Source organism: Mastigoproctus giganteus, chromosome 3 (assembly GCF_048544385.1).
Source record: "Mastigoproctus giganteus isolate SK-2022 chromosome 3, ASM4854438v1, whole genome shotgun sequence".
Classification (NCBI taxonomy): Eukaryota; Metazoa; Arthropoda; class Arachnida; order Uropygi; family Thelyphonidae; genus Mastigoproctus; species Mastigoproctus giganteus.
Window position 1 is genome coordinate 259,059,245 of NC_143577.1, and position 15,697 is coordinate 259,074,941.

Here is a 15,697-nt window from a genome sequence, read left to right on the forward strand (position 1 = left end):
TCACGACCAAACAACCATATTATGCATCATTCAAAATCACTGCAACAGAATCAAACTACAAATTACTCAGCCTTGCATCTTCTTGGCCTGCAGGGGCACTAGTGAAACACTTCTACACTACAAAGCGTACCTCTTCCTGGATGCGGTATCCCCAACGTATTAAAACCAAAATTAACGAAAGGAAAACCTGACTCAGACCCGCCATTAAGTCGAAGTTAGGGGAGGAACATTCCGGTTATACTGAGCAGGACCTTCTTAAAAGTTCAAACACCCTCACAGAAGCTTGCCAGGGCCATTATCACCCACCACAAACGCCTGAGGGAAGACATATGAAGATTGAGGTGAGAACTACCTCCAGAACGAACCATAGACGATTGATGAAGGCCATCAGAGCTCCAACAAGGACATACATCCAAACTTCTTTAATGTGCACACTTTTCTATCAAAATGCTAGAAGTCTGAGAAATAAACTTCAGACAATGGAAATTCTTCTTTTGTCAAGGTGGTATGACATCATTTGTATCACAGAGACATGGCTGTCCCCCAATGAAGAAGACCTCGCATTTTCTCAAGCCACTTGCTTCTCGGGCATTTTTGCCTCCAGGGAACGGACAACTGGTGGTGGTGTAGGCATTCTCTTCAACACAAAAAAATTCTCACTGACAAGCTCAGCAACACTAAAAACAGAACTGTTTGAAGCTGCAAGAGCCTCACTCAGCATTCAAGGCCACAGACTTGACGTGTGCACAGTCTACATCCCCCCTCCCACAGTAAAGAACACTTTACAAGAGATCTCCAACTGGATCATTAATCAATGCCACCCTAAAGCAACATTACTAGTGTGTGGAGACTTTAATATTAGCTCAGGCCAACACAGTCTTCGCAAATTGTTATCTTCTAATCTGGCATCAGTAGGTCTGACCCTCCAGAATTTTTCCCCTACCAGAGGCTCTAACCTGTTAGACTTAATATTTGCAACAGACACCCTCACCGTTGACAGTCAACCGGAAACAGCCTTCATGTCAGACCATCTACCAGTAGGCCTCATTCTTCCAATCACTCCCAGGACATCCTGGCAACATCAGGCACCAGTTAAGAAGACAGTGATTAGCCCTTCTCTCCTCAATCCAGAGAAATGCTGCTTCGCAGCATCTATTTTTCCTTGGGAAGCCCTAAACCAATGTGATCCACAGCTCGGGCTGCACTTTCTTACCTTCTGGCTGCAGTCTATTGCTCGAACTGCAGCGTCAAAAACAGTTTCAATCTCCTGTCGAAGCAAAGCATGGTGGACCCAAGATCTCAGCCTTAAATTTCGGAATAAACAACGACTACATGCAAAATGGAAAGCAAAATTAGACCCACTAGACAGAATTGCATACTCAAGAGCCCGCGCCCAGTTCAATAGAAGCAAATCTGAAGCCATTAAAGCCTATATCGACAAAACAATCAAGATCGGGAAAGCACCGTTTAAGGCAAGGCATGATGAATTCCCTTAACAACTTAATCCAATTGAATGGCTAGACTACATCACAAGATTTAAGCCAAAGTCAGCATCAGACTTTAAAATTCACAACAGTTGTCAGCGAGATGTCCTCGCTTCCATCATCATCACAAAAAGAGAGCTTATCCAGGCCATCAATGATATCCCACCAACGTCTTGCACTGGATATGATGGGGTCCCACAATTCATTCTTAAGAGCGTTAGTGTATTCATCATTGATGCACTCCTAGGTATCTTCAATGGAATCCTCACAACGCAAAGTTTCCCAACAGCCTGGAATCAATATATTGTCCGACCAATCGTCAAAACACAAGGAGCGACATCAATTTCACAATTCAGGCCAATAATGAAAGCCTCATGTCTCCTCAAAGTCATGGAGAAGTGCCTTCTTCCTATCCTAACCAACCAGGTTCTACCATGTGAATCACCATACATTCACTATGCCTTGAAACGCAGGTCCACCATTACAAACCTATTGCAAACCACCAACACCATTCTGGGGGCTCTACAAGATAGGGCTGAGATGGCAATTGTTTATCTGGATATCCAGTCTGCATTCGACAGTATAGACATCCAGCCCCTCCTGCAACTTTGTGAGGATGGATACCAGATAAAAGGCAATATACTGGAATTCTTGAAGTCGCTACTTACGACCAGGGTCCTTCACTTTACTGTGAATAAAAAATCTTTCACAAGGAAAGTTTGTGTAGGTGTACCCCAGGGCGGAGTTCTCTCAGGGCTCCTCTTTACGGCTGCCATCCACCCATTCCTGTGTCAGCAAACAGAATTTATCAGTTATGCAGACGACTTGAAGCTCCTCTATCGGATCAACGGAACCGCCCGACCTGATTCTGTTTCTGGAAACATTATCAACAGCCTCAAGAATCTGATTACATACTTGACACAGTTCTCTCTTAAGATAAATCCAAAAAAATCTGCACAAATGGTATTTTCCCTCAAATCAAACCCATCGCAACTAAACCTGGAAATCCACGGAACCCCCATCACCCCAGTCATCAAGCACAAAGATCTCGGCGTTATATTCGACCCTAAACTCAGTTTCAAACACCATGTTGCAGACATTCACAACAAGGTCTGCAGAGCAAGATGGCTTGCCAAACAACACCTCCTTCATGTCACAGAGCCTGAATACACGCTCCAATACATATACCGGTTTCTGCAGCCAGTCATCACCTACGGGTCAGAAATCTGGGCGTCGGCAACGAAAACTACGCTAAAAACCATCGCATCTGATGAGTACTGGCTTATTCGGTGGGTCCTCTTCAAGCATAAACTGCCACCACTTATACATACTTCAGATATCACCCAACTTCTAAATTACAGAAAAGTCTCCAAACGGATATTTGCCCTCCGCTTGCTTGTGACAATTAAAATGATAGCGGGTGAAGTCAATACGCCAAATTTCTGGCAGATGTGCAATTGGAGGATCCCACCAAAACCCTTAAGAGCCCTCCCCTCTCTGCAGGCTGTGGCGTGGAGGCTCAGAATAGGGGATAGATTCCTGCCCATGGAGATGCTCCACAATATCCAGGAGATGGATGTGGACTACAAAAAGTTCATAGAGGACAAACCGTACAGAAGACGCATCATCAGGGACCAGCTTTCGTCTTCAACCGAGTGACTGTCATCGTCCTTTCGTGTGTCTTCATTTCACATGTTAATATTAATTTTATATGTAAAATATGTAATTATACGTTTTATGTCCTAATATATGTTTTAAGTAATTCTTCCTGTATAAGTTATTTAATGTTAAACCCCTAGCATTGTCGCTGTTGTGGGTATTATTGCCTCAGGCAATCATGTAACCAATCACTGCCTGCAATAAAGATATATATATCACCCACTTAGGATGAAGCTATCAAACTTGGGCTCCCTAAAAGGAATGTTCCCATGTAACACCATGGAACACTTCAACACCTTCTCCATTGATCTGATAAAGTTTGAAGTCAACAAAACCTACAGAAGCCAAATTATAGACCACATGTGGACTAAATCACCAGGATTGCTGTGAAAATTGAGCAGTTTTTATTAGAAATTTGATGATATGACCAAATAAAATGCAATAATGTAATGAATATAAATAAATCTGTTATGTTAGTTACTGATAAAGAAGTCAACCTGTGTATTTCACTCTTCAATTATCAAGATCTATGTTAATTCAAAGGGAATACATTTAGTAAATGTATATATCTATTTAATAGTTTTTATTATACAATAATTATATTGTAAAGATCTGAAAATTTGTACAAAAGTGTATAATGTATATTTTATAATTTCTGTATACCCTTCTAGCCCACTTGCTGTACAGGGGGTGAACCTTGTGTTAATAAACTGATAGTAAATAAAAAAAAAAATAAAAATAAAATATGCTATTGAATATGATATTTTGAAATTATGATCTAATGTGTAAAATGTGATGAAATATGAAATTATAAACACGCTTCTTTACGATCTTCAAACCACGTAACATGGACACACTAAGTTTCGTGCCTTTATGTAAACGAAAAATGAATACGATAATACATAAAAATCCGAACCCTAGTAAATGACAATCACCCGCGACAACTTATAGGGGGCGCATTTTTGACAGGAAAATCGGAACAGCGAAGAATGGCCAAATCTCAAGTTTTTCTCAGGCACCATTTATTTAAATACCTCGCAAAGCGCTGCCGCTGGCGGCAGGTTATTATTATTATTATCGTCCGTTTATTAACCTTAGGTTCACCCCCTGAACAGCCAGTGGGCTAGGAGGGTGTACAATATATATATTGTAAATATAGCGTACAATTTTATACAAATTTTTGATATTTAAAATAATAACATAGTTTAGAAAATTCTATTCACTTAATAGTAGTAACTTTAAAATAAAATTGATATTAAATTAATATTGCAATTACAAATACAGGTTGTCCTACATATTTTTCTATAATTACAATTTGCTTTGCTTTATATTTTTGTATTAAATTATTTACATTTCTCATATAAATAAAGCTCACATTTTATAGTAATTCTGGTGATTTGGTCAAGATTTCATCGTTGAGACGCAAGCGGTGCAATGGGTGCATGTAAACCGCGCGACGCCAAAAGACACTTACTTTTCTTTGAGTACGACGGATGTTTGTTCGAAAATTGCATTTCCTTTCTCGGCTTCTCTCGTGGTGCTGTCGGACGCTCCGAATGCCTGATGCCTCGCAGAACTACTGTGCATCGACTGGTTAAGGATTTGTCCTGGAAGAAAAAGCAAAGTTGCGTGGAGTTTATAATGTTGTGAGTGCAGGATACAGCTGTCCCGCACCTCCGCTTCAGAGCAGAGGTGCGGGGTAGCTGTATTGTCACGTTATCTCAAGAAAATCCACACCGTTGATTTTAAATTCAAAATGAGGACACAGATCCTCTACAAGAGGAAATCACAATAAGTTCGCATTTGTCCGATTTTATGAAAACTAGCGGGTCTCCACTAGACAAGTTGTCTGTCCAATATGTCTGATAAAGTTTCGAGACTATAGGATTGCCATAATGTTTTTATACGATGTCGTTATCTCAAGAAAACTGAACGATATGTTAATGCGCAACGATTTCCGCAACTGTTACCAGCATAAAATTTGCTTCCTGCTCTGGTATTGAGTTGAAAGTGCCATTGGGTGGACTTGCACTGTCACATTACCTGTATTTAATCACTCGCAAGTGTTGGAGGTCATCGCTGTTTATTTCCCTCCAGTACTCACCGAAGGTCCCATGTCTTGGATTACATTCATTGTTGGTCATAACAAAAAGGTCCAGCATAAGACATGCGTTCTAAAGTATTCTCTTCCGTCGAAAATGGTTTTTTGACAACCCAAAATGAGGAATGGCATCCTACGAATACAGGTCTATCTCTTTCCAGGAAGAAGCGGCTTAATTGTAATGATGACTTGTCTCCATCGCAGGAGATGCGTGCTCAGTTCACATCACAACTCAATAGATTTACTTTCCTTCCTGAGGCATCTGTCATAACGTTGTTGGGTGCGCCGACTGCTTGATGTCTCTCAAACCGGCTGTTCCTGAACTGGTCTGGTCCAGGGTCTGTTCTGGGGAAAGAGCAAAGTCGCTTGGTGATACGCTTACACCCACCCACACGCACACAGACACATATACACCTACTTCGCAGTGAGTCGTGTAAGAGATTTATCAATCAGTGTTTCGCGGGAGTCACTACCCACTGGATCAAAAGAATGGAGTGAATACGTACTCAGAATCGCGATGATTAATATTAGTCTTTTTTTTCATATTTACATACATTTTTATTACAAACATACAAACACTTTCTATTTACAATCATCACATTCTGCGTAAGAAACAATTTTAATTATACAGCTTCACTTGCAAGCAATAAATCACAATAAAAGAGTATATGTATGTATGTATGCCGATGTACTTGTTTTTGGTGGCACCTACACGTTCAGTCGAACTCCACCTTGCAAAATCTGTGTTGAGAGAGTGAGAGAGAGAGTAACTGTGTCTACACTCTACAGCGATCAACACTCTGTCAATCATTGCCCATTTCTAAGCATGACAAGTTGTGCTTGCTTCTATCATTCCAGTGCTGCTGCACCAATTTGTGGTCCAGTGGAAGGAGTGCAATACCAAAGGACAGGAGCCCTCGAGCTGCCCAACACGAGGGGAAAAAATAAATAAAAGAAAATAAATAATTAAATAGAAAAAAAATATAATAAAAATAATAATAATAAACAAAAAATAAAAATAAAAAAAAAATTCTATGTAAAATTTTTTTTTTATGTATAGTTAATACCATTTTATACATTCTATATCATCACTAATTTAACAACACAACATTTAGTTTCTAAGTTAAACTTAGTAGGTCAAACAGCTGTTTGACCTACTAAGGTAGAAATATAAGTTCATGAATACATCAGTCTACTGTCCACTTCTAGGATTAGTAAACAAGGTGCGTCTTCTTTTAAACACTTTGTCAGGAAAAGATCGGAATTCTGCAAAGTTCTTGGCATCTTGAATTAAAATATCGAGGTTGTCAGTCCTAATAGGTTGAGTGCTGTTAAATAGTTCTTGTCTGAAGTCGTCATAAGCCGAGCAATAAAGCAGAACATGCCTCCAATCTTCTACTGCTCCACAAAAACACAAAGGGTCAGGTTCAAGTCCAAATTTACACAATTTATCCCGCAGTGAACCATGTCCAGTTATTAAATATGACGTTGTCATTGAAGGATAAAACCATCCCATAACTTTCTTATTTACAGCAAACGTTGCATCTTCAATGAACTCCCTGGTAGTGAGTCCTGTTTCACTGGATTTCCATCTGTATTTCCACTTCTCAGTGAATTTTGTCCAAAGATTAATTTTCTCCTGCCGAATGTCCGTGGCCGGATTACTTGCAATGTCGAGGATTTGAGTTGCCAAACCTTTCTTTAAGTTGGAAATCATACCACATATGTATGCCACATAAAGGTCAATCGGAATACAACCTGAGATCACTTGTAAAGCATTGGTTGATGTTGTTCTACAGCATCTGTGTGTTGCCAATATCATCTTTTTCTGCAATGATAAAAGTTTGGCCTTCACTGTGACGTGAGTAACCCTAGAAAACCATATGGCAGCCGCATATCATTTGGCAAAAATATAGCCTTATAATGTAATGCCAAAGTTTTGTGCTTTATACCCCATTCAGCTCTTGAGAGCCTAATCACATTGGCAGTAAACTTCTTAATCTTTTCAGCTAAGTTCTTTACGTGGGAGATAAAAGAAAATTTATCATCAATTAAGAGACCAAGATATTTATTTTGAGAAACATAAGGAATTTGGACATTGTTGATATGAAGTTTATGATGTCTTCCTTTATTTGTACGCTCTGTGTATACTGTAATAAATTCTTAATGAATCCAGAGCGCGTAGGCCTGTTTCGTTATGTTCTGTTATAATCCAGTTTATTATTGAAGATCATCGTTTTAGTTTTCGTCTCAGAGATTTTTAATTTGTTTATTCTAGACCATTCCAGCAAATCATCCAGGATATCTTTCCCATGTGTTTCTAGAAAAAGTCTTGACCTGCCTGGTATGCATAACACTAAATCGTCGGCATATGCTATTTTATTACAAAATTGACTTTCTTTTAATAACCATTGGTCTAAAACAGAATTCCATAAGAGAGGCCCAAGGACCGAGTCTTGTGGGCATCCTCTGGAAATGAATTTTGAAAATACCAAGCGTTGCGAGATGAATTTTATCTGCCTATTTGAAAAATAAGATCTAATAACCTGGTATAGTAAATCATCAGATTCTGCCTCTCGAATTGACCTGAGGGCGCTCTCCCACCAGAGTGTATCGACAGCGCCCGCAAATTCGATAAAAACAACAACCATGTATTTCTTGTCTGTAGTTTTACATAGATTCACCAAATTTCTGATGGCATCTTCAGTGGAGGAGCCTTTCTTAAAGCTGAATTGTGAATTAGAACTCATATTACTTGCAGCCAAAACCTTCTGCATCCTAGGCGTTAATAATCTCTCATAAAGCTTTCCAAAATTGCCTAGAAGGGATATTGGGCGATATGCCTTGGGGTCCGTTGCCAATTTTCCAGGCTTTCCGAGCATCTATACTAACGCAATCTTCCAAAAATTTGGAAAAGTCCCCTCTAATAGACATTTATATATGGGGAAAATGTTGGTGAAATATTTTGATTGCCGCATTTTCAACTAAGTCCATTCCAGGACATTTTGACAGATTCATTTTAGAAACTGCAAGTGCAAGTTCATCTAGACTAAATAGTTCCGTGTCATTTGATCCCTTGTAAGATCCGTTAACGAACCTTATCTGAACTTGTTCGGTTGTGTCTTGCTGTGGGTGATCATCAGGGAAAAGTCTCTCTATAATAGCTTCAACGTGTCGTGACAAACTTGTAACTCCTTCTCAGGAGTTACAAGTTTGTCACGACAAATTTTGCATATTAATCCCCATGGATCAGAATTACCTGTATGGGACACTAGTTTCTGCCATGAGGCTTTTGGCTTCCGCATGAGGCTTTAGCTTCGAAATATTCCTTACGTAATTGACAATAAACTTCTTTTAGTGGCCTAACGTCTGTTTCTGTTAAGTATCTGTGCCTCTGGAAATTCTTCCTTGCATCTATAACCCGTCTTCTCAAAACAGATAACTGGGGATTCCACCATGGGGGTGGAGCCAGGTCTTCTAACTTTCCTTTTAGTGGATTCAGTCAAAGCTCTGTAAAGAGTGTTTTGCACAAAGTAAGCATATTCTACTGCAGATAAACTGTTCAATTGGGCAATTTTATCATCTGAAAATTCAAGACTTGCTTAAATTTGGTCCAGTTCGTGGTTCTGATAGAGAAGCGGTTTAAATCCTGAAGGTGACCTGAAGAAACTCCGTCCCTAACATTCAATACTAAATCAAAAGTGATAGCACGGTGATCGCTGTTCCATACATCCGGGCAGACTATCCAGTTTTTTTACATACTGCGATAAGCATGGAGAGGAAAGGGTAAGGTCTATGTTAGACCGTCCGTGAACGCTCCAACAGGTTGTTGGCATGTTCGGAAGATTATGTATATTCCAATTGTTAGTTAATATAAATTGGGTAGAAAAGAATGTACAAAAACGAGATATGACTGTTAACGTTAGAGCTCCATTAAATACAACAATGGCAGTTTTTGCTGCTTGCTTGGATTCACATGCAACGACTCTAACTACTAACGGGTATCCAACAACGTCATATAACTTATCCGTTTGTCTATACATCGCGTAGGGCTCCTGAATAGCCAAAATGTCTACTTTATCCTGCAAACATGAAGCTCTTAGTTCACCTGCAACGCATTCACCTGCATTATTTTTTGGAAGTATTTGTTGGTAGATCTATTGTAATTTAGATGGTTTATTTGTGTATTATTCATTAGCAATTTTCAGTCTTGCAAGTTCAGCTGCCTTCTGATATTCTGGACAGAGTGGATCCCTTACAGAATGTGCATTGTCCCTACTCCTCCTCCTCTTACAGTTTATACATCTCGGGGGTTGTTCTTTATGGGGGCAATCTGCATATATATGTCCACCAGCCGCACAATGATCGCAAGATACAGTCTTGTGGGTGCAAAACTGCGTGAGGTGGCCAAATCCCAAGCAACGGATGCATTTTGTCATTATTGTAAATTTCCTGTATTTATGGGCTGAGAATCCCAAGAAAATTCTATCGTTTTCTAAAATATGTCTAAATACTCTCGGTGAGAAACCTATCACCCAAATTATCACCTCTGTCTTTGTACCGGAGCTAAAACGTAACGTCACCTCTTCCTGAATTTCTTCGAAAGTAAAGCCATAATCTTTAAGATTTTTCATAAAGATGTCCTCTACTATTTCTTCCTTAGTCGAATCTCTTGAAATGTCATAAATTAATAGTGTAGCAAATGTCATTTTTGGTTTGTCCGACTGTAGTCCATCTTTGTTGGACTAATATTAGTCTGGATTAATGGAGAACCCCAAACGTGGAAGCCAGAATCAATAGGACAGTACTTTTCGAACATATCTTTAAAACCATAAATTACACGCTGAACAAAACTACCAAGGAAACAAGTGATGCAAAATTATTAGTATTAGCAAATGATGTAAACAAAGCAAACTTATACACAGCATCAGTCAAAAAAAGATAAATAAAGATAATAGTTTGTCCAGTTTTCCTTCGATTTATTCAAACTACCTAATTATTCAACACCAAATGGAAGGTTGTTGCTGCAATCAACTACTCTCTGGCTGAAGACAAATTTCCGCACATCTACTCTGGAAGCTCGCGGTAGCACAGTTGATAAAATCGACACCCGCCCCCCAATCGGATGGAAAAGACGTGAGTTAAAATCGAGTCGATGATGAGGAATGTTTATCAACATTTTTCATAATGTCGCTGAGTTAGTTGTGTGGTTATCGAATTAAAGTTCATTTATAAAAAAGGGGCCGAAGAAGTGAAGACTATTTTGCCAAAATACGAAGAGAAAGTCTGTTGCGGGCGGAGGATTATCTCGTACTAATCCAGTAGTAATTATCGATTACTACTGCATTATTATTACTACTAACGGACTGAAATGGATAATTCGATTTCAGTTTCGAACCTACCTCCCACAAGGTCGAAATGATGGATGAGGCAGAGAGTCCCGCTATCGTGCTGTCGTTTCCAATTAAAAAAAAGCCAAACATAAACAGGTTCACCTCCACAGCTGGATGAAGGTTACAATTAGAAATATTGAACATACTGCATCGAGTGTGGTGCAGGATAAGCCGCTCGCGTTCAAGCCTTAGGCACAGGGTTCGGTTCGAAACGTGGGAGACGGTCTCCCGAGAAAGCCAGCGGAGCAATTGGTACAGTCCACCGTATGGTTACCCTAAGGGAGGAAAAAAGCGCTTGTGTACCCTATACGCATGAAAGATGTTTTATGTGAAAACAACTTTGACAAAAATCAGAACCGTTTTAAACTGGTAAAACCAAAGTTATGAATGGTGTATGCAACGTTTTTATGCTCAGGCCACTAATTATTCTACCGAATCAAATCAACGTTAGTGACTTCATTATCATCGTTTATTATTATTATTATTTTAGGGTTGACCGTAATTAAATACATTAACCCGTATTTGTATCTGTAAATTGCGTATGTTCTATGGTCGATTTGCCTGTTTTGCTGGACGAAAAACCTTGCTATCTACGCCTGAAACCGACTAACTCAGCCACGGAGTGAAAAAAGCCCATTAAAGTTCCTCGCGACATCGACGGGATTCGAACCCAGGCCTTTTCCACCCGGTGTGGGGAGGACGGTGACGATACCACTGTGCTACCCGCGCAGACATTATCATCGTTTAGGAGTGTAACGTAATTTTCGTCATTTTCATTTCTCATTTTCGGGACAAATTGGTTTTACTTCAGTCAGAAATTTAGTAGGTGCCGCCAAAGATATTTTCACATCAAAAAACAAAACGGTGATGCACTGCTCTACCATTAATATCCGGACACTTGCCTTTAGACAAAAAAAGAGCTTTTATTGTGTCATATAATATTTTGTGCTGAAACCTTTTGCTTTTATGACGGCCTTCAATCTCAACCAGCATTTTATAAATGTCAGGTGACATGTTCCTCCACTCGGCCTTTAACGCAACCACCAGTTCGGCCTTGTTCTTTGGGCGATCTCGACGTACACGTACCCGACGATCCAATATATTCCAAAGATGCTCGATAGGGTTCAGATCAAGACTCTGGGCTGGCCAATCCAACTTTTCCACACCCACGTCCTCAAACCACTCTGTTACGACCCGAGCACTGTGGCATAGCGCGTTGTCTTGCTGATACAGGCATGTGCCTTCCCCGAAGTATTGCGATAATGTTGGAAGTGCATAATTGTCCAGGCTGTCCTGGTATTGCACAGCATTCATGGTTTTGTCGATAACGACTAATGAGCCCAAGCCAACCATGAAAGGAGCCCCCGTACCATGACACTGCCTCGACCAAACTTCATTGTTCGGAGGATACAATCAGGAAGGCACTGTTTCCCTGGCATTCGCCACACCCAGGAACGGCCATTAGATTTGTAGAGTGCGAACCTCGACTCGTCTGTCCACAGGACAGTTTTCAACAGTTCTACAGTCCAGGATTCGCGCTGCTTACACCATGTTAATCGGCGTATAGAATTTGATTAGGTGATCAATTCTGTTCAACTGTTGAGGTAATTCTGTTGAACGTGTCATCATCTTGCATGCCCACTTTTACAATTGTCTGTTCGAAGCACAGTGTGCATATTTATGGAAGGTTCTGTGACATGCTGCATGCATAGGACCTGTTTTCCCATTCATGGGGGGGGGGTGTCGGGATATTAATGGTAGGGAAGTGTATATGGGAATATGTAAGAAATTACGGGGTGACCCTAATATAATAGTTAGTTCTTTTTTTTTTTTTTTTTTTTTTTTTTGACCACAAAATCAATCCAGCACATTATCATGGGACGCATGGTAATCACACCGGCGGAATACACTCAGAGACACGACCAGGACAGTACATCAGAAGCAAAAATACCAATCAATCAAAGAAAGTGTACCTTATTCAAGAACGAATCCAATGCCGTACTAACGACAGCTGTTCACAAATTATACTATGCCGTATCCTACGAATCCTATGCCGTACTAACGACAGCTGTTCACAAATTATACTGGGAACGCGCTACAATTACGGACACGATGATCCCGCTCAACAGATCAGCCATAACCCTCATCGACAAGAAGGAGATGGCTATCACCCTGATCGACATAACGGTGCCCAACACCAGAAACCTCCAGAAAATCTACGAGAAAAACGTCACGAAGTACTCAGACATAAGACAGGAACTAAAAGAAATGTGGCATATGGAATAAGTAATGATCATCCTAATGACTGTGCCAACCACCAGCCAAATAGCCGCCATCAACAGGTAATAGCAATAGGCATTCCAGAAAGCACCGATTGCATAACCAAGAAGATATCAGACCACTTAGAGAGTAAGAACATAATGGCCGAACAGCAGAAAGGGTGCAAGCAGAGGAGCAATTAACCATAGATGCCACAGTTATGGAGCAAGCCTTCAAGAAGCACCGCAATCTATACAAGGCCTACATCGATTACCGCAGGGCCTTCGACTCTGTACCTCATAGCTGATTAATAGAGACCCTGAAGATCCACAAAGTCAATCTGATAGTGGCAAACTTCCTAGGAGCAATAATGGCCAAATGGAGTACCACCATTAAAGTCGAGAATACCACAATCAGACCAATCCTCATTAGAAGACGAATCTTTCAGGGAGATGCTGTGAGCCCACTTTGGTTCGGTCTAGCACTCAACCCGCTATCCACCATGCTTAACGGCAGAATGTATGGATATAACCTCAAAGAAGGAAGAAAGAACATGTACACCCTCACCCACCTGATGTATACGGATGACATCAAGCTCTACGAGGCAACCGAGAAGCAAATCCAGCAATTACTCCGGATCACCGAAGAATTCAGAAAGAATATCAGGATGGAATTTGGTCTAGAAAAATGCAAGACCCACACCCTGCACCAGGGGAAATTAGTTGGCCGAAAATACCAACTGCTGACTGGTAAAGATTATCGAAGCTATGACAGAAGGAGAGACCTACAAATACCAAGGGATGATGCAGGCTGAGCAGTTAGAACACAAGGAAATCAAGAAGTGTCCGACCGAAAAATATCATCAGATACTCAGAAGCCTGCTGAAATCAAAATTGAACGGAGGGAACACAGTTAAAGCCATAAACATCTATGCAGCTCCGGTAGTAACATACACATTCGGGGTCATAGATTGGACTAACACCGAGCTAGAAATATTCATGCGAAAGACAAGAACAATGATGACACGAAGTCAACAGTGGAGAGACTAACAATACCTCGGAAAAAGGGAGGAATGGGCCAGATACACCTGATAGAGCAACAGAAAACAGAGACAGTTAACCAGAAGGAATACTTCGAAAATAACACAGCACCACTCTACCAGGCCATAAGGAAGATAGATAAGTGGAATACCCCACTCAACCTAAATGAGGAACCCCCACCCGCCCAGGCGGTACAAGAAACGAAGTTAGAAAGATGGGCAAAGAAGACAATCCATGGCAGACACTACAATGACCTCCATCAAGATCACATTGATAATATTGCTTCCAATGCATGGCTCACAAGTGTGACGATCTTCCCCGAGAATGAAGGATTCATGCTGGCCATCCAAGACCAGGTAATCAACACCAGAAACTAGAGAAAATACATCGCAAAGAAGCCCGGAATGTCAGATGACACATGTCGACGATGCCACCTCAGAAACGATCCAACACATCATCGCGGGGTGGAAGGCGATCACCCAGATTGAGTACACTCATAGACACGACTAGGTAGCCAGGATAATACACCAGAAGCTAGCGAGGAAATACCTGCTGACCAAAGAAAGTGTACCATACTACAAGTACGAACCCCAGGCAATATTGGAGCCCCGAACCCACAAGCTGTACTGGGACAGCGCAATGATAACGGATACCATCATACCGCACAACAGACCAGACATAACCCTTGTAGACAAGATGGAAAAGGCTATCTACCTGATTGACATAGCAGTGTCCACACTATCAATGTCCAGAAAACACATGAAGAAAAAATTAGGAAGTACACGAACCTGACACATGAAGTCAAGGAGATGTGACATATGCAAGAAGTGTCAACCATTCCGATCATCGTGTCAACCACCGGTATGTTACCAAAGACTACATAGCAGCCTAGCAGCAATAGGTCTCCCAGAGAACACCTACAAGGAACTCTAGAAAGTTGCAACCCTGAACACCTGTAGGATAATCAGAGATTTCTTCGACCGACAGTAACACCAGACATTACAACCAACTTGTGTACTGGGTAGCAGTACCCGTCCCGGAGTGGAATCCCTCAATCAGGGAGAAATAATATAATAATAATAAGAGATCGAAGAGATCGAAGCTATGACAGAAGGAGAGACCTACAAATACCTAGGGATGATGCAGGCTGAGCAGTTGGAAAACCAGGAAATCAAGACGTGCCTGACCGAAAAATACCATCACAGACTCAGAAGCCTGCTGAAAGCCAAATTTAAAGGAGGGAACACAGTTAAAGCCATAAGCACCTATCCAGCTCCTGTAATAACATACACATTTGGGTCATAGATTAGACTAACACCGAGCTAGAAGATATCATGCGAAAGACAAGGACAATGATGATCAAGAGTTGGCAACACCAGCCGAAGTCAGCAGTGGAGAGAATAACAATACCTCGGAAATAATAAAAGAGCAACAACAAAAAAAAATAAATAAATAAAATAATAATAATAATAATAATAATAATAAAAGGGGCGCGATGGCTAAGTGGTTAAGAAAGTGGTCCAGTGGTTAAGAAACTGGAGTAGGAAAAATATCTCGAAAGTTACCCCATTGGACTTACCTTCCTCAAGTTCTGAGTGGTGGCTGAGGCAGAAAGTTGCGTTATCTGGTGTCACTCGCGAGAAGTAAAAAAATAAATAAAATAAACGGCTGGACATAAGCTGAAGCTAAACAAGTCCACCTCCATAGATGGATGATACCGCAGAGAAATATTCATATTGCATCGAGTGTGGCGCAGGATAA

General features: G+C 40.7%; 1 protein-coding gene across 1 annotated transcript in view; it reads right to left on the reverse strand.

Moving 5' to 3' along the window:
• The window catches only part of LOC150089104 (chorion peroxidase-like), a 149,609-nt gene that overhangs the window by 107,731 nt on the left and 26,181 nt on the right, over positions 1-15,697 (reverse strand). Inside the window, exon 3 of the mRNA XM_090371062.1 lies at positions 4,618-4,750. Coding sequence (XP_090227188.1) covers positions 4,618-4,730 — 113 coding nt within the window. The 5' untranslated portion in view covers positions 4,731-4,750. The remainder of the gene's footprint in view (positions 1-4,617; positions 4,751-15,697) is intronic.